This window comes from Cryptomeria japonica, chromosome 9 (genome assembly GCF_030272615.1).
Source record: "Cryptomeria japonica chromosome 9, Sugi_1.0, whole genome shotgun sequence".
NCBI lineage: Eukaryota > Viridiplantae > Streptophyta > Pinopsida > Cupressales > Cupressaceae > Cryptomeria > Cryptomeria japonica.
The window spans coordinates 473224677-473243370 of NC_081413.1; the positions used below are offsets into that span (position 1 = coordinate 473224677).

Here is an 18694-nt window from a genome sequence, read left to right on the forward strand (position 1 = left end):
GTGTATACAGTTATGATAATCCATTGATGATTCCTGCGATAGATTTGACCTTGGATAAGATGAGCTTTTGTGATCCCATGCAAGAATGAAATGCAAGCTAAATGCGAATGCGAATGCTAATGAAATGCAAAGCTACGATTGGACCAGTCACAGGGTTATTGCTTTTTGTCATCATTGAGCATCCTAAAGTTCTATTACAATACAAGTTATGTAGTGGCTGGATATTGATCACATTAGCAATTGGATAGAACTCAATGAAACTGATGTTAGGTACAGGAGAGGTAGAATAGAAATAGATTATTATTGTATCTCATTGTATTTCACAAAAATGTTTACATACTTATTTTATAGGCAGAAGAAAGGTTTAACTTCCACATAACTATCTAAACTAAAAAATAGCTTACAATATTTACAAATGTGTTAACTTTGATGATTAACACATTAACATCACCCCTTAATCTAAAGGGATTATCAAATCTCAAATTGGGACTTGTCTTGTCCTTGAAAAAATGAACAAAACTTAGTGGCCAATATGAGTAGTCACCAACTATCAATTTGAGGTGACTCTGCATTATCATTAAAAAAGAATATTTGAAATAGCACACATTGGGTGCAATCAATACATTGTGGAGGAACATAAATACATTGTGGAGGAACATATACACATCAATTGTCCACCAATAATATACAATCAAATAATATATGAAATAGCACAAATTGGGTGCAACATAATATTGAACTGTAATTACTACGCCAATCACAAAGTGTCAAAAATCTATGAAGTCTTCACTCAGATCTTCTACATATACACAAGATTTGCCCCTTGGCAAATGAGAGAGGAAAAAGCCAAGAACTTGGTCTCCCTAATGGAGTAAGTGTAGAGAGTATATACAATATCAAATCAACAAGAGGAAACATCTTAATCTTCATAGCTTCAAATAATTGGAACAAATTAGTAAGGACCAACATCATCATCATTCAAATCAAAGGCATCTTGAACATAAAGGGAATACATAACACTCTAAAGACAAGAAAAATCAATCTTATTATCACCAATAACATTGTCATCAACAACATTATTATCAAAATTTATGTCATCACAATCAACATTACCAACATCATTGTCATCATCAATAGTAGCTTAAACAACACTCAACATAGCTTTAACAACACTCAACATAGCTTTATTTGGAGCATTTGGCCCAATCTTTGTCAAAGATCTCACTATGCAATATCTAAGAAAGCATTTGATGTCATCCCTAGGACTGGTTCAAACAACGGAATAGCAACACAGCATAGGTGTTTGCACTTTCTTTTGAAACCAATGAAAAGAATAATGTGCATATTGAGCACATGAAGAAGAGGGGTGTAGATCAAAGCAATTACAAGAAAGTTGACCTTGACATCCACAATGGGAACAAGTTTGAACATTATGGACTTAATACATTTTTTTTTTGGTTGCTTGGATTTTTGAACTTCACAAGAATCATCAACAAATGTAGACTCAACATGACATTTATTCATGTGTCCCCCTAATACATATTTTATGAATTTAAAATATTCTAGGATATAAGAGCCAACAAAACCCTTGTAACCAAGACCACATTTCTCCCTTTGTTTTTTGAGAGTCTCAAACTCTCACAATGGGTTTGGATGAACATATTTTAACACAATGAGTTTGTGCTTTTGTGAGTTTGGGAACATTTTCCCTATGTGAGAGACAATATGACATCAATGTATAATGTTGACAAGATTATAAGTAGGTAAATAAACAATTTGACTTGCCTTATAACATCAATTGCACTCTTTGTGCACCATATCCCCAAACATAACTATATTACTCCAATATTACCAATTTTGCATAAAAAATGTTAAAAATAATTCCTCCTTTATATGCAAATTTTGCAAATAAATGACACCTATTCCAGTCTAAAATGTATTAGCCCAAATATCCATTCTCATCGCAAAAGGAAACTATGAGTACCATGCAGTTAGATTCTTTGGTCCCAGTATGGTCAGCATTATCTGGATACCACAAATAACCCCCACACAGGCTTCTAGCATCAAACTGACATCAACAACCTGCTTTCCCGTCTGTCAGAAATCTATTTAAGATTCATCCACAAATTGATGCTATCTATACTCATGTTAGAGAATTCTATTATTCTTTTACTAACACCATTGCCCTTTCACCACCAACAAATAATGGAAGACTTTCCATAACAAAAAAAACAAATTCAACATGCGCCCTGTTATAGCCCATTCCTCAACATCTTTTACAAAATAGGCAGTTATACTGCAATCCTGGAATAGACTTTGCTTAGCAAGCAAAAATAAGGGAATATACAATTTTTTATAAAGATAACAACTCTACCATAATCCTTAAACAATCTTCAAACAGTGGTATTAGCAGTAACAATGGTGCATCCATCTGAACGTACACATCCTATCCTCAATAATGCTTTCAGATTTCAACGCTTAATGATCAAAATATAGCAGATTTATACATCAAAATATACAGATACCTTTTCAAATTCCTGAGTCTTCTGCCTTCACAAATATTGGTTTCAAACTGCTGTATAAGCAATTCATAAGTCCCCAATACCATGCTTACAAATCCCATGCGGAGCAAGACCGATCAATCCTCATACGACGGTTCTTAAATAATGTATTAACACTCAGGTTATGCAAAACAAGATACCCATTATTCAAAATTATGCAGGAGGAGGTAGAAATTACGAAAGAGAGGTGACTGTTATAGCTCTGAGTCCTCTACGTTTTTCTTCTCTCCTTCACAACGTAGCTCTGAGATCACTGTTAGGTGCAGAAGCGGAAGAATAGAAATAGATTATTATTGTATTTCATAGGAATGTTTAGAGTCTTAGTTTATAGGCAGAAGAACAATTTAACTGTCACATAACTATCTAAACTGAAAAATAGTTTACAAAATTTACAAATGTGTTAACCTTGATGATTAACACGTTAACAACTGAAGATGACCTTCTGGATTGTGATTCTTTCCTTGTTACTAGTTTGGACAGTACTATTCTCATTGCTGATATGTCAGGGGGCTTATGTTAGTCACAAGCTCCTACCCAGCCTCTTACTGTTCTAATCCCTGTGGATGCTCGGGAATTTAATACTCACTTCTCTAATGGTGTTACGATAGTTGTCGGCTCTTCATGATTCCTGACTTTGATGATGTTATAATGCTTTTTTGAATGGTCTTTGTAACTATGAACAAGATGCAATCTGGGATATGATTTTTTGCTGCTTCTATGAATGCTACCTTCTTTGGTAATTCTAGGTGCTGTTTGCAGTTTAGCCCTAGGGGTCTATTGTCTATCCTGTTAGTCATGGGCTGCGTATGCAGTCTTCTCTTTTAGCGAATACTGAAAGCAAATATTATTGCAAAAATCTGCATCCACCAATATTCACATTCAAATTCTGTTAGAAAATTTTGTATATAACAAGATATATAAACAGGCACCATGTACAAATTCTTCTATTAAAATAATCTACAGACAAATACACAATCAAATTCTACAGACAAATACACAATCAAATTCTGATCAAACAAATGAATGCCTAATGTAATGAATACAAATTATATAGATAAACAAGTGCCATTATGCCGTTAAACAATAGTAGAGAGCTGAAAGAAATGCTTCTATCCTAACTCTGCTAGAGAAACTTTACAGGTATCAGCATTGAATGCCTAATACACAACATACATAGAATGCAAATTATTCTTTTACAGAACAGTACACATGAAAAGTGAATGCGTAAAGTCTGAAATCTGCATACACATTACAACCACAGTAAAAATCTGCTAGAAAAATGGTATATGGCAATACTCAATGCAAGTTATCTTAGTACACGAAACTAAAACGCAAAATCTTCTATAGAGACATAAAATCAATACCCAAAGCAAAGAATTTGCAAAACATACTTTTGCAGATGAGTCCTGAGCTGCAACAGTTCTTCTCGTAAGGTCCAGCTGACTATCCTTAATGGAAATCTCATTTTTTGAACCAGCTGAATCCATTTTGAGATGCTATGTTCACTCCTTAAACTGAATGGAGATTTCTTGTTGTCTGTGGCCTTGTGATAATCGAAACTGGGTTTCTTTTTGTCTATGGAATTTGCAGGAATTGAGACAGCTGTTCAAGTGGATCATTTCCATGACCTTACTGACTTGCAACATCAATTGTGTTGGGCCATAGGGTATCTCCATTTTGATTTATCTTGGAGTAGAATTTTGACTAGAATCTAAAGAAATTAAATAGTTATCTGTTATATGTATGCGAGGAACATATGGCGTGAGTTGAATATGACCATGGATTATGGTTGTTGTCCTGCACGTTCTTTTGACAAAAAAGCCCAGTTCGAATCCGGTAGCATTAAATTCGAGGAGAAATTTATTTTAAAAATAACGAATTAAACTTACACGTGTCTTTTCTACAGTCAAATTGTTTGATTATATAAATACAATCAAGAAACATCATTGTCGCGCTCAGACAATAGAAAAAAGTGGAAAGATGGAATCCAAGTGATTGTTATAAAATGACAGTTAAAAAATCAATAAAGATGGGGGAGAAAAAGAAAGTGAAATTATTACAAAATGTCATTCTTTAATATAATAAAAATAAAGAATAAGAAAAAATACATAAATTTGTTAAAAATAAAGGAATTATTTATATTGGGGTTATTTTCATGGTGTGTTAGTTAAGTGGTGGTGTTGTTCTCAAATCTCACAGGGTTGCATCTTAAGAATTAATTCTGTAAAAATATGTACAACAATTAAATTAATAATAATATTAATAATCAATACATATAAATTTTAATTAATTTATTAATATTCACATGAATGTATTATGTTTATATATAGATAGAGAAAACGGTTTAATGAATTTATATATTGATAAATGACACAATCTTGTACAAAGGCTGACTTCTCTTAAACTATTATTTATTTATTTATATATATTCTTATATATTCAAAATAAAAAATACAAAAAATTATTTTAAAAATGCATTTAAATTATATATGAATAACATGAATCATAACCAAAAGGATCATATTTGTGTAGCATAGGACAAATTTGTGGACACATAAGTGACCCAATGACATGGATCAACCAAAACAAAAAAAGTTGTCTTACAAAAAACCCATTGCAATAGACAAACAAAAAGGTCCCATCTTCATTCCTTTGATAGCTTGGATTGTAGAATCTTTGTTAATGTCATAGATCTTCAATAAGTGAGCTAAGTATTCATTATCCTTTTGCATTTACTTTCCAAGATTAAAATCCAATTCTAATATATGGATGCCCATAGTTGCCAATGAGTTGAGTTCGGTCAATTTATGCTTATTTGTTTGAATCTTATTGGATTACCCAAATTAAGCTTAGGAAAAAATTATTTTGTTTTTACATTTTCGTGAACTTATTTTCTCTTACACAATAGGTAATTTCTACCAAGTGAATCTCACAAATCCTAAATTTTTTGGATTTGAAGTCTTCTAAGTTTTACATCTTATTTTGAAATATGATTCTTCTTAACATTCTTCTACTTCAATGATTCATCCTTGTTATTATAAGATTTGGGTATGCTTGTTTAAATATTTTATCTTTCACTTGATAGGCCTTTTTAATGACTTTTTAATTACCTTGTTTATCTTTTAAATCCTCCAAAGTCTATTGAACTTGTTTATGATTTTCCCAAAATATGACTACTATTAAGCGCTATATCATAAATGTTAATGAATAGATAAATACTTGCATTTATATGTGTTTGTTAATAAAAATGTGTATAATGTTATTATTTATCTTAATATTGAATGTGTAAAGAAGCTAACATGCTTTGAAGATTTAATTCACATGCTTTGTGGGTCGATATTGGCTTCATCAGGGCTTTTCTTAGTCTGAAAGTCGTGAGTTTCTTCAGCCATCAAGTGAAGAGAAGAATGGGTGGGGATAGGAAGAGAATTGAACCTCCAAGCTATGTGCAGCTCAAGAAGGATAAGAAATTATGGAGGCTCCTAGAGAAAAGGGGTGTCAACCCCTATATTGAGAGGTTAAAAGGGAGAAATAAAGATGTAACTGCCTATTTTGAGAAGCACTCGAAAGATGGCACTGACACTCTGCATGGGCGTAAGGTTCTTATCGATGAGAGCTTGATTGCGTAGGTCACCGGTCTTTCAATGGATGGAATGAAATATTACGGGGACAAAAATTAATCGGAGATGGTGGTGCAAAACTTCCCTAAAAATGAAGAGAGGGCCAATATGGTGAAAAAAACGGCAAGCTACTACGACATTTATATCATCAAGGAATTCTGGGCAAAAAATCTCAAGGTAATTATGGAATACTTCACTCTTGATGGTCGTTTCACTAGGGTTTATGTACATCACTTTGTGCTTCTGAACCACTTTTGTTATGGCGTCAAGGTGTCCCTTCGTTTTTATTTGATGTCTACCTTGAGGGCTAATTTTAGGGACCATAAGAAGATTCCTATTAATTTCCCCCTCCTCCATGAAGGGCTTTTGGTTCTCATTGATTCTCATTTCTGTGCCCTTCCTACCCCGTCTGGTTATATCCTTACTTCTTCTGAAGATGATACTAGTGCAGGGGAGTGGGGAGGTGAGGATTCCAAGTCGGACTTTGACGAGGATTCCCCTCTCCCTCATAAAAAAGCTAAATCTAAGAATTCCCTGAAGGCCAAATCTTCTTCAAGTAAGGGTAAAAATGTACGGAAGCAGCTGGTTGTTTCTTCTTCGTCCACCTTGCATGGAAAAGATTCCCATGTGTCTAGTGGAAATAAGGCTAATTCTGAGGGCTCGACGAGTAATAATGGGGGTAGCAAGAAGCCTGACAGCCAGAACTTTGAGAAGCCCCCTTCACCGCCCCCTTCAACGTCTCTGCAAAATACCATCAAGGACCTTCATACGAAGAGTGTGGAGCTGAATGATAAGAGGGATGACTATGAGGATGTTTTGGGTATGGCTAGGGACCACGCCATCGATACTTACAACATGTTTAAGTGGCTCTTTCATGAGCTTAAAGAGGTCAAACTCAACTAAAGGGCCTTGGGTAGCAAGATGGAATCTATTCCTGTGGTCTCTACTCCGGATAATCAGAAGGGTAATGGGCATTGGACGGAAAATAAAAAGAAATCTGTGGTGGATTGTATCAATAGAGCAGTGGAGGGCATTCATCAGATGCAAAAAAGATTTGAGGATAGGCTCACCCATGTTGATGAGAACTATAAGAGAATTCAAGCCACTCTCATCACAATTATGACCAGTAGTCACAAGATTGTCAAACAGACAGTGGATGCCATGCAAGCCATGATGAATAATCTTGACAATGTACAACAAGAGAAAGTCCTGATTAATATTGGTGATGATAATTTGAGAAGACTCAGGCTGGTCAGGGCCCTTGTACGCGGACCCGAGGCAACATAAAGAAAAAAGCTACGACTCAGAGCATGGATTACAAAGAGATGAGGAAGGTTGCTGACAAGATGAGCCTGCTGGAGGTTGAGGTCGCTAAGACTCTTAAAAGCCTCGTGTAACTGTGCTTTATTTTGTGTGGTTCTGTGTTTAGTGTTCGGGTTTTTTGTTTGTTTTTTGTCTGCCCGTTTGGGTGTTTGCTGGTTTCTTGGTTGCTTTATAAGTTGTCCTATCTTTTGCAGTATGTTTTTGTTTTGGACTATAATGCTTTGATTCTAAGCCTTTTAGAATCTTTTATGTAAAGGGTTTCAAGGCCCCTTCAAAACCTATTTTTGCCTTAATCCAAAAACATGTTTTGCATCAAAGACACACGATGGAGACTTCATATAGCCAAGTAACTCATAGAAATAACAATGCTCTTGTGGTCGTGTAGACCATAGGTCTACTACGATAAGCATGGTGAGCGATGAGGTGTCCACTAAAGTAGCAATATCGGATTTCTACTACTAGCATATGACTCTAGCATTTAAGATTCCTTTGTTAATAATGATGTTATGTAATAAATTTGTCTAGTCATTGAACCTTCTTTATGATGAACGTAGAATCCAACTAGGACTCTTTTTTTATCTTGTAGTTGTGTCTTTTCAGCAAACAACCCTCTTCCTAATTATCAAGAATGAGTGGCATATCAGTGTCAGGTAGTTAGAATAGTTAATCTTATAAATGTGATGAATGAAACAATGTATTAGATCGATCATCTTTTGTATTTACCCTTTTTTCCATTATCAATAGTTAAATTTCTACACGTTGATTATTCTCATGAATGAATTAATACATATATGAAATATTTGTGAAGTAACTGTATTTAATTGTTTAATTTGGTGAGTGCACTTATCCAAGTCAAGACCCACTTGAGGTAATGTATCACTAATGATTAGTTTACAAGGATTACTATGATTTCATTATTGTTCAATTTATTCAACAACATACGTTTATTGTTCTTGTAACAACTAAATAAATGTGCACCATGTGTATAAATTCGATTGAAATTGTTATTTACCTTTTTGTTATTTTATCATTTCTAGATTGTAATTGTCATTACTCTTAAGTGTGAATTGTAATTTAATGACATTGTTTGTTTTTTAATTATTTACTAGTTTTGCTGAGAGCTAGAATAATGAATGTCTACAATTTGTAAATATAACAAAAACCCAAATGCCTCCTACTATATATATGGTATAGACTTCATCTTAAGTTTATGACCCTGGTTGACAATTAAATGTACCCTATAGCAATGGCTGGTTGCTTACTTTAGGATAATATTATCCCTAAGTTGCAGAGCATAATTGTATAGCCTCAAATCATTAGTTGATATAAGAGAACAAACATCACCTACCTTATGCACCCCTATTTTGGCTCTAGGATTTACATTTACAATTGTTTCAAATATGAATTAAGAGAGATATTCTAATTATAACAAATCTCACCTCACTTGGTTACATATATTGGAGTTGATGCCTTTGTTGCATACTTTATGAACCCTATAGATCCCACTCTTGGATAGACCCTTGTCTTTACATTATGGATTATCATGGCTCTTTGTGTTTGAAATCTATTCATATTATGATATTGCTATTAGAATTCAATAGTGTAGTTTTTTTTTTTTTTGAGCTATTGACACATCTAACATGTGTCAATGATTTTGACTTGAAAACAAAATACACAGTTGAATCTTGTTGGTGTAAATAATTATTCATCTTGGATATTATTACACCTTACTTAAGTTTACTTAGTACATTCATATCATAGTAGTTTGGGTATGAGACACTTGGGTGTTTGTGCCACATTGGGATAGTGTGTGTAGGAGAATTTCCACCTTTTGTGGTCTTATCTTCTTGTTACATTCCACCTTCGATGGGAGATCCACCTCATGTGGGATATTATATTGTTTCTCCTACCTACCACACCTATTTCCTACCTACCCTTGTTTCTTATTGAGCCACATGTCATGTTTGTGTGTTCACATATCCATATAGCCTTGCCTATATAAGTAGGCTCATATTCATTGTATGTAACAATTGATTATTTAGTTGATCAGTATTTTCATCTTGATAGAATACAGTTTATTCATATCATCTATTTTGTCTCTCTTGTACTTTTCATTGAGCTCTTGATCTTGGCAGAATCTCACATGGTATCAGAGCCTAAAGGGCGTCTTTGGTTAGTCTTTTGGAGGCTTCAATTTTCAGATCTGAGGAGGTGCTATTTTGGGGGGCATCGTACAGCGATTTGGACATCACGGTTGCGTCTGGGAGGCCGTTTCCATAAATTTTGAGTATAAATTCGGCCATATTTGGAGGAAGGAAAATTTTCGCCTATTTTGGTATATTTGTACGGATTTTGTAAAAATAAATAAATTATTTTTTGCGTATTTATTTTTCAAAATATTATTTATAAATTACAGAATTTTTTTTTTAAATTCAGGCGTTTATTGTAAAAAGTTTAAAAAAAAAAATTTACATGGGGTTTAAACCCCCCCCCCCCCCGACACCCGTACGCAAACATTTTATTTTTTGCAGGGTATTTTTACGGCGGCCCCTGCCACCGTACCTGCACATACCCTGTCAGCTCCACGTCGCTTGGTTTGCTTCCCCGATCACCGTGCTTTCGGTTCCCGCCATCTCAACACCCCCCACGCTGGTCGTCCACCCCGCTCTACACGTACTCCTTTGACTGTCGCTCGTGTTTCGGCAGCCGCCCCTGCTCTTGCCCCGGCCTCGTCGGCTCCAAGCGCCCCCGCCGACGACTGCACCTTCGGCCGCCCTGTCACTCCCACGTGGCGCTCCTGAACTGGTTGAGTCACTGCCCACCTCTGATGCATGGCGCAACACCTTAGCGTAAGGCGAGGAGAGTCACAACGCCCAGTCATCCTTTGTACCGCCACGCGGCGGCCACACATTTGCCCACGCGGTGCCGTCAGTTGCACAGATGGTTGACACGTCAGTATCTGTACAATGCGTCAGTGACACGTCAGCCCGATTGTATGACACGTCATCTATACGGAACCACACATTTTTGCCACGTCATCGAGTCCGTACTGTACGGACAACCATGCAGGGGGAGGTGACGTTTTTGTCATGGTCAGACAGGTGTCAAATTTAAACTTGTCATTTGCTGACATTAGCATTGCATCAGCAGTATTTTGAAAAAAAATTATCCCCCTCTCATTGAGCTTTTTAGTTTTGCAGTTCAACTTTGGAAGGCCATATCTTGCTCATTTTTGCTCCTTTTTTGGTGTAATTTTTTTTAAATGGCCTATAATTTTGTGCTCTTCACAGTGATGGAGGAATTTTATGATTTTGATGGATGGATTTTTCAAAAATTGCAGATCTTCATGACTGTACCTGTCTAATCCCCGATTTTGCAACTTCAGAGGCTTCGTTCGGGGTCATACGACCTCCTTTTCAAGTGCCTTTTTTTTTAAAGTGCATGTTTTTTTGTCTACTTTCATAATCCATCATTTGTTTGCAGTGATTTTGAGTAGAAATTGTAATTTCAGTATTTGGTCATTTTTGGCCTATTTGGTACTTGTATTCTCTTGGATCTCAGATTAGATCACTTGCAGTATTTGTTGAAGTCTCTTATATCTCATTTTGAGAAGTTGTAAAGTTGAAATTAGAAGTCCACCTTGCCTTGTTTTGCAAGTGGCCCATTGTATACGCACTAAGTATAAAGTGTCAAATCACCATTTTTATTTTTTTTTTGGGGGGGGGGGGTGTCTTGTGTGATTGTGCCTCTCTCTATCTTGCATTTTTTCATTTTGGTGCTATGGGTTCTCCTAAATTTCCACTTTTAACTCCTCATAATTATGCTTCATAGAAGATTAAGTCTTCGGAGTAAACTAATGGAAAAAGGACTCATTCATTATGTAAATGGAACTATTACAGCACCACCTGATCCTAAGGTTGATCCTAATGCTCAAATTGAATGGCTCACTAAGAATGCTATGGCACTTGGAACTCTTAGAAAGTATGTATCAGATGACCTCATTTTTCACATTGAGAAGTGTACAACAATTAAAGAGGTTTGGGATATTTTTGAGAAATTCTATGGTCAAGTTGATGAGATTGAGGGCTACAAGCTTGATAGTGAACTCACAACTTTGGATCCCAAGGATTTTGATACAATCCAGGATTATGTCACAAAAGCAATTGAGCTAAGAGCAAAGCTAAAGGATTGTGGAATTGACAAAAAGGATGCTCAATTGGTTTATAACTTGTTGGAAAAGCTTCCTTCAGAGTATGCAGCCTTTGTATCTAGATTTCACACCCATAGGTTAGCTCAAGGTTCCTCATACACTTCTCCCTCATTTGATTCATTCACGGAGATTTTGATACTTGAGCAATCTAAGTTGACCAAGATGGGGATTCTCAAATCTTCAAAGTCACAAGCTTTGGTGGCTAATAAAGGGAATCAAAACAATCAAGGAAAAGGAAAGAATCAAAAGCAACCTAAGTCAAAACCACAACAAGATGGAGCACAATCATCCTCTCCACAACAAGGTGATTCTCCATTCTCACCTAAGAGGAAATCATATAAGAAGAATCTTTTTTGTGCATATTGCAAGAAGTCGGGACATGATGAACAACATTGTTACAAGAAGGATATTGATGAGTTGAAGAATCTTCTTGAGAAGAACAAAATCGACCTACCTTCTAGAATGTCTACATCGGCTTCTTCCAAGGATAAAGATAAAGGAAAGGATCACTCTTTTGGGATGGATAAAAGAAAGGGACAAGCTCTTTGTGCTACTACAAGTCATGATTTAGGGAGATGGCTTCTAGATTTAGGGGCTTCTCATCATATGGCATCTTCGCATTCTATGTTTTCTTCATTTGAGCCTTGCCACATGCCGCAGATTTTGATGGGCAATCATACATACATGGATGTGATTGGAAAGGATATATTACCATTGGGGATAACTCCTTCAATGATGTGTTGTGTGTACCCCACTTGACAAACAATCTTCTTTCCATCTATCAAATTACACATGGGGCAACTAGGAAAATTGTGGAGTTCACACCTGATTCAGTTATCATTAGAGACTTGGAGAGTGGAGGTATAATTGCGACTGTGGTGGTTGATCATGCATCTCGGTTGTACTCTTTTTCACACTTTGGTCCTATTGATGAGGTTGATTCTTCCTATGTTGATGATTCAGATTTTGAGAACTTTGGGTACTAGTACTTGGGGATTCTCACATGTGACCCCATTCTTGAGCCTTGCATTTCATCTCCTCCTCTTGATATCACACCACCTATTGCACCTGATGATGCAGCTAGTGCAACAGTTTTGCCTTCTTGTGATTTAGTGCAGCAGGATATTTCTTGTCTTCCAGCTTCAGTTGATTGGGATACCTACTTGACAGACATTGCAGGTTTATTTGTGGAGTCCTTCATTGCAGATTTGGGAGACATCATTGATGACATTCATCTTCTCTTTGATGAAGATGATCCTTCTTCGATTGTTGCGAGGGATCGCTCTGACCCTCTTGTGCATTCTCTACATGATCATTCTTTTGAGGTTGACATGATTGTGGATACTTTCATACAACAATTGGAGGAGGTCTCTTTATTCTTTGAGGAGACATGTGAGTATTTGGGACTTGTTCTACTTTCTTCTCCACTAGATCTTGGAGTGCCTTTTTCAGCAGTGTGGAGCAGTTTACCACCTTTGGAAGAGGTATCTTTCAACATTGACATGGGGACACTTGAGCAGTTTTCAGATATTCCATTCATCGTGAGTATTTTTCCTACATCTTCCCTTTATGATTGACGAGATTTCATGGATACACCTTTGGTTTCGTTTCTTCCTAAGGGGAGGAACGTGGTTTGACATTCGTGGAGCAATTTCTTCATTCATCTTCGAGCTTTTATCATTGGTGCAAATTCTACATTGAGGGGGGGCTTCCTAGTCTCTCTTCTTCTTCTCTCATATGGGGGGGAATTTTTCCACACATGGGGTTTTGTTCCTCACATACTTTTATGAGAGTTCTTTGTATATGGTTTTCATCTCTCTTTTGGGGGAGGGTTTTTTCCCATTGGGTTTTTCTCTCTTTCCTCGCTTTGTGAGAGATTTGATTGCATTGGTTTGCATGCATTTGCATTTGTACATGGCTACCTAACATGGCCTAGTAGCGAGGACCCATCTTGCATTGCTTAGTTGCATTGTAGACTTAAGTGCATTCCCCTAAGTTGAAGGGGGGGTGTTGGTGTAAATAATTATTCATCTTGGATATTATTACACCTTACTTAAGTTTACTTAGTACATGCATATCATAGTAGTTTGGGTATGAAACACTTGGGTGTTTGTGCCACATTGGGATAGTGTGTGTAGGAGAATTTCCACCTTTTGTGGTCTTATCTTGTTGTTACATTTCACCTTTGGTGGGTGATCCACCTCATGTGGAATATTATATTGTTTCTCCTACCTACCACACCTATTTCCTACCTACCCTTGTTTCTAATTAAGCCACATGTCATGTTTGTATGCTCACATATCCATATAGCCTTGCCTATATAAGCAGACTCATATTCATTGTATGTAACGATTGATGATCCAGTTGATCAGTATTTTCATCTTTGATAGAATACAGTTTATTCCTATCATCTATTTTGTCTCTCTTGTACTTTTCATTGAGCTCTTGATCTTGGCAATATCTCACAAATCCTTATAGAAATATTGCAATTTGACTTGATGTACAAAATATCTCCTACTTATTGATATGTTCATATATCTATAATTGATTATGACATATGATGAGCCAAAATAATGGCTCTGTTTTAATAGATTTTTGTCATAGAATTCTTGGTTAGGTCTTGTGTCTAGGTACTATTTGGGTCAGAAGAATTTCCTGGTTGATGTCTTTTTAAGTATTTCTGGAACTGATTTATCATATACCTAAGGTTGTTATCTAATGATTTTCAAACAGTCCATCTATGCAAATTATCCAAATCAATCTTAGAATGTGGTTTAATTTCTGTTATGTTAACATCAATACATACACATGCTTTTGTGCACATTAACGTCATGATGCAGGGTCAACCAAGATGAAAGAAAGACTAACCTGGCAGTTAAGAGGAACATCAACATGCCGCTAGGATGCAGACCCAGTCAAAATGGAGTAGCATTGAAGAAGATCATAACCAATTGATCGCTTCCTTGGCAGAGCGGTTTGTGGAACATTCATAATTGTTCCTAGTGGAGCTTAAATCCAGAAAGGAGGTTGTGCTATATTTTCTCAGTTGCAGCACAGTTGTTGTTGTTTTGTTTTCCTACGCTAACTTCTTCTTTAATGTAATAAATCATGTTCGCCTATTCCTTTGGGACGTGGGTTAATCAGTTACGAATCTGTTATAAAATTTCCTTATAAATAAAAGGTCTCTATCTCCTCTCACGAAGACGGAACGATCATATAATTTGTAGTATCCAGCTTTAAGACTTATGTATTTTGCAATCAATTTGGAATAAAGAAGACAATGTTATTTTGAGCTTATCAATTGTTATCTAGAGTTCTAGATCTACTCACTCAAGGGGGCCCACTTGGTGAGTAGTCCCTTTGTGTTTTTCAATTAAAACCCATCTTGCTATAGTTGTTGTTTTGGCATTCGACTGTTCCTGCAGCCACTGGAAACAGTTCTTGTGTCTGTTCCTGCAACCATAAGGGGCAGAGTAGCTCCTATCCGCTGCCTAGAACATTGTCATTTAGTAGCAGTTGCTTAAGTTACCTTCAGTTGTGTGTTCTGATAAAGTATTAGTACATCATGTTTTTGCATATTTATTTCAGAGAATTCCCTTTTCCAGCTATAGGATAGAATGGTTGCAATTTGAACTTAGTGCACATACAGTGCTGGCCTGTTTCAAGTTTATGTCCCTGGTCGATAAAGTAAATGAGCCTTTGCTACAAGAGAGTTAGTTGTTCAGTCAGGATGTCCAATCCCTGAATTGAGTTTTTATAACCTAGTTGATATTCCAGTTGTGAGGACCAACATTTTTGGCGTCGTTGTCGGGATGGTGCCAAACTAAGAACCTATTGTAACTATTAGTTTTAAGCTTTCTTAGTTTTCTTTAAAGAATTATCTCTTAGAATTCCTTTAGAAAATCTGCATGCATAGAAGAAGAAGAGATGGATTAGGAAGATTTCTTCTCTCGCATTCCACTTGTGAAATAAGATCAGATCAAGCCCTAGAAATATCCTTTTGCTAAAACTTTTGTGCAAGCTAGAAACCAAGGTGTTTTTTATTTATCAGAGGGAGACCTCGACTTCTTAAATGAACCCCCTGAGCAAAATATTTTACATTTAGTTCCTTATCAAGGACCAATGGCAGGAAATCCTCCACCTCCACCTACGAACCCAACATTTGAATTTCCTATTCTTGACCGGCGTGATAATGCAAACCTGAAGAATATACCAACCTCCTCTCTTCCAAAGTTTTATGGCTTGGTCATAGAAGATCTACATACCTTTTTGTTCGAATTTGACATCCTCTATAGAAGTTATGACTATACCACTGATGCCCATAAACTCAAGTTATTTCCTGCTAGTCTGAAAGAAGCTGCTCTTAGGTGGTTTATGAGTTTAGGTAGAGATGTAATCACTACCTAGGATAAAATGAAGGAAAACTTCTTGGAAAAGGATAAAAATTATTGCAGGAGAATGGATCGACATGATGATGATATCTTCTAGATGACACAAAAAGAAGATGAGAGTCTGGAAGATTATCTTGAGAGGTTTATGTTCAGTGTTAGGAAATCCAAGCATAACACCTTGAGTGAAGAATATTTGAAATTGATTTTTCTAAGGGGAATCAACGAGGACTGTATCGACTCAATGGACCTCGTGGGAGGAGGAGCCATTACTCAAGTTCAATGCGACGACATCAGAAGATCTGTCAAAAATATTCCAGAGCTTCTGCCAAGAAAGGAAGACACTATAGGCCTGGCTCTTCAATAGCAAAAGCATCTACAACAATTTAATGGATGGAGATAACTCATCTGCTAAAAGACTCTAAAGAGGATATTATTAACAATATGGCTACTCAGTTGGATACACTTCAAGCAAGGAAGAAGCATGAAGAAGCGGAAGCCATGCTCACTGAGTTTTGTTCTCATTGTCGGCAAAAGAAAAAGGACTGCAAGTGTAAACTCCTCGCTAAAATTGACAGCTAGCAGGCACCTCCGGATTTTAAGCCAGTCTACGGAGATGATGAACAACTCTATTATGTTGCACAATGAAGGCCTTGGCCTCCGAGACAAGGTATGCCACAAGATTCATTGTCTTTTTCTGGTCCTTATTTGAACTTTAATGCACAAAATAATCAGTGGCAACCTCCATATTCCCAAAATTTTGGGAATTATACTCCTCAGTCTTGGAATAGCCCTCAAAACTCTTGGCCCAATTATCATAGCCCTTCCTTTCAGTGGCAGCAGCCACAAGGGAATTGGTCACCACCTCAAGGTAACTGGCAATAGTCACTGCAATGGAGGGGAGGTTAGCAATGGTCAAACCAATCATCAGGTTTCCTGCAGCCACCACAACACTCCCAACAATCGATTTTAATGCCACCAACTCCTAATGCTGCTCCGCCCAAGCCAACTCAACTGCCAACACAGCTTGTGCCAAATCCCAATAACAAAACTCAACAACAGCAACAAGTTTATTTAGCCGATCCTAATCAATATCCTGCATATTCTCTTAATATAAGTGATATTCACTTACGGTCAGGAACAAATTTGCCTACCATATCTCCTCCATTTATAACAGAATTACCATCTGAGGAGATTGCTCAAGATACTGCACCTGACCAGCCTGCAAACCCTAAGCAGGTACCTCAATCTGAAACTTCAGGCACACCTATTACAACACCTCCATTTCCTCAAAGATTGCAGGTAGAAGTGACTAAGCAGCAGGATGACATAGCTTTTGATCTTATTGATCAATTAAAACATGTGTAAAGATTCCACTGTTCCAAGCTATTAAGGATATTCTCATAAATGGAAAAGCTATTAAGGAGGCACGTTTAAAAAAACCTGGACGGAAGAAAAATGACCCACAAACAGTCCATGTAGTAGGGCGACTGGCTAATATTATGTTAGGAAAAGTTGTTGTCACTAAATATTCCAACCCAGGTAGTCCTGTTGTGAAGGTAGTCATCAATGGAACTCAAATTAAAAATGCCCTGATAGATTTGGGAGCAGCCATAAATGTGATGACCAAGGATGTCATGCAACAACTCAGTATTACTAGTCTTAGGTCTACCCCAACAGTCCTGCAGCTTGCAGATAGCTCCATTGTCCGACCTGATGGGATGGTTGAGGATATTGTTGTCACACTAGATTCTTGGGAATATCCAGCTGATTTTATGATACTCTCTCCTAAAGCAACATTGGGGGGATATCCAATCATTTTGGGAAGACCTTGGCTTGCTACAGCTGATGCATACATAGGTTGTAGACAGGGGACATGGCCATTTCAGATGGTATCACCACTAAAACTCTTGCACTTTATTCTCCTGCATAACCACAACTTGATCAAGAGCAAGTAGTATGGCCCGATATAGGAGAAGAAGTAGAGGAATTTAATTATGTTCGGCAACTTATGATGTTGACTAGGGAACCATTCATAGAACTCCAAGAAGATGATAAGGTACTCTCTAACATCATAGGAAATTATTATGGAGCAGCTAAACAATTGCCTAGTATGCCAACATGTCCTTTGCATACACTCCTTCCGTCTACAAGTTCTTTGGATTCTCCTACAGCTACAGATATATTTCATACCTTACTGCCATAGGAAATCCAAACCTCTTGTTTACTTGAGATATCTAATATTGAGTCAATCACTCAAGTAGAGGTTGCTTCAGGAAGGAACCTAAGTATCAATAGTCGACTTACAACACACCAAAGGTTGTCCTTAATAAAACTACTCAAGACCCATAAACAAGCCTTTGCATGGGATTATCATGACATCAAGGGATTAGATCCTACATTGTGTACTCACAAGATTTATATCAGAGAAGAATGTAAACCAGTTAGACAACCTCATCGAAGGATTAACCCTGCATTAAGGGAAATAGTCAAGGAGGAATTACAAAAGTTACTTAATGCAGGGTTCATTTACCCTATTTCAGACAATCAATGGGTATCTCCTCTGGTTATAGTCTCTAAGAAAGGAGGTAA

General features: G+C 36.8%; 1 protein-coding gene across 1 annotated transcript in view; it reads right to left on the bottom strand.

Moving 5' to 3' along the window:
* Positions 1-2265: 2265 nt before the first annotated feature.
* LOC131075954 (uncharacterized) overlaps positions 2266-18694 on the bottom strand; it is a 77578-nt gene continuing 61149 nt past the window's right edge. Inside the window, exon 2 of the mRNA XM_058012944.2 lies at positions 2266-3418. Coding sequence (XP_057868927.2) covers positions 3383-3418 — 36 coding nt within the window. The 3' untranslated portion in view covers positions 2266-3382. The remainder of the gene's footprint in view (positions 3419-18694) is intronic.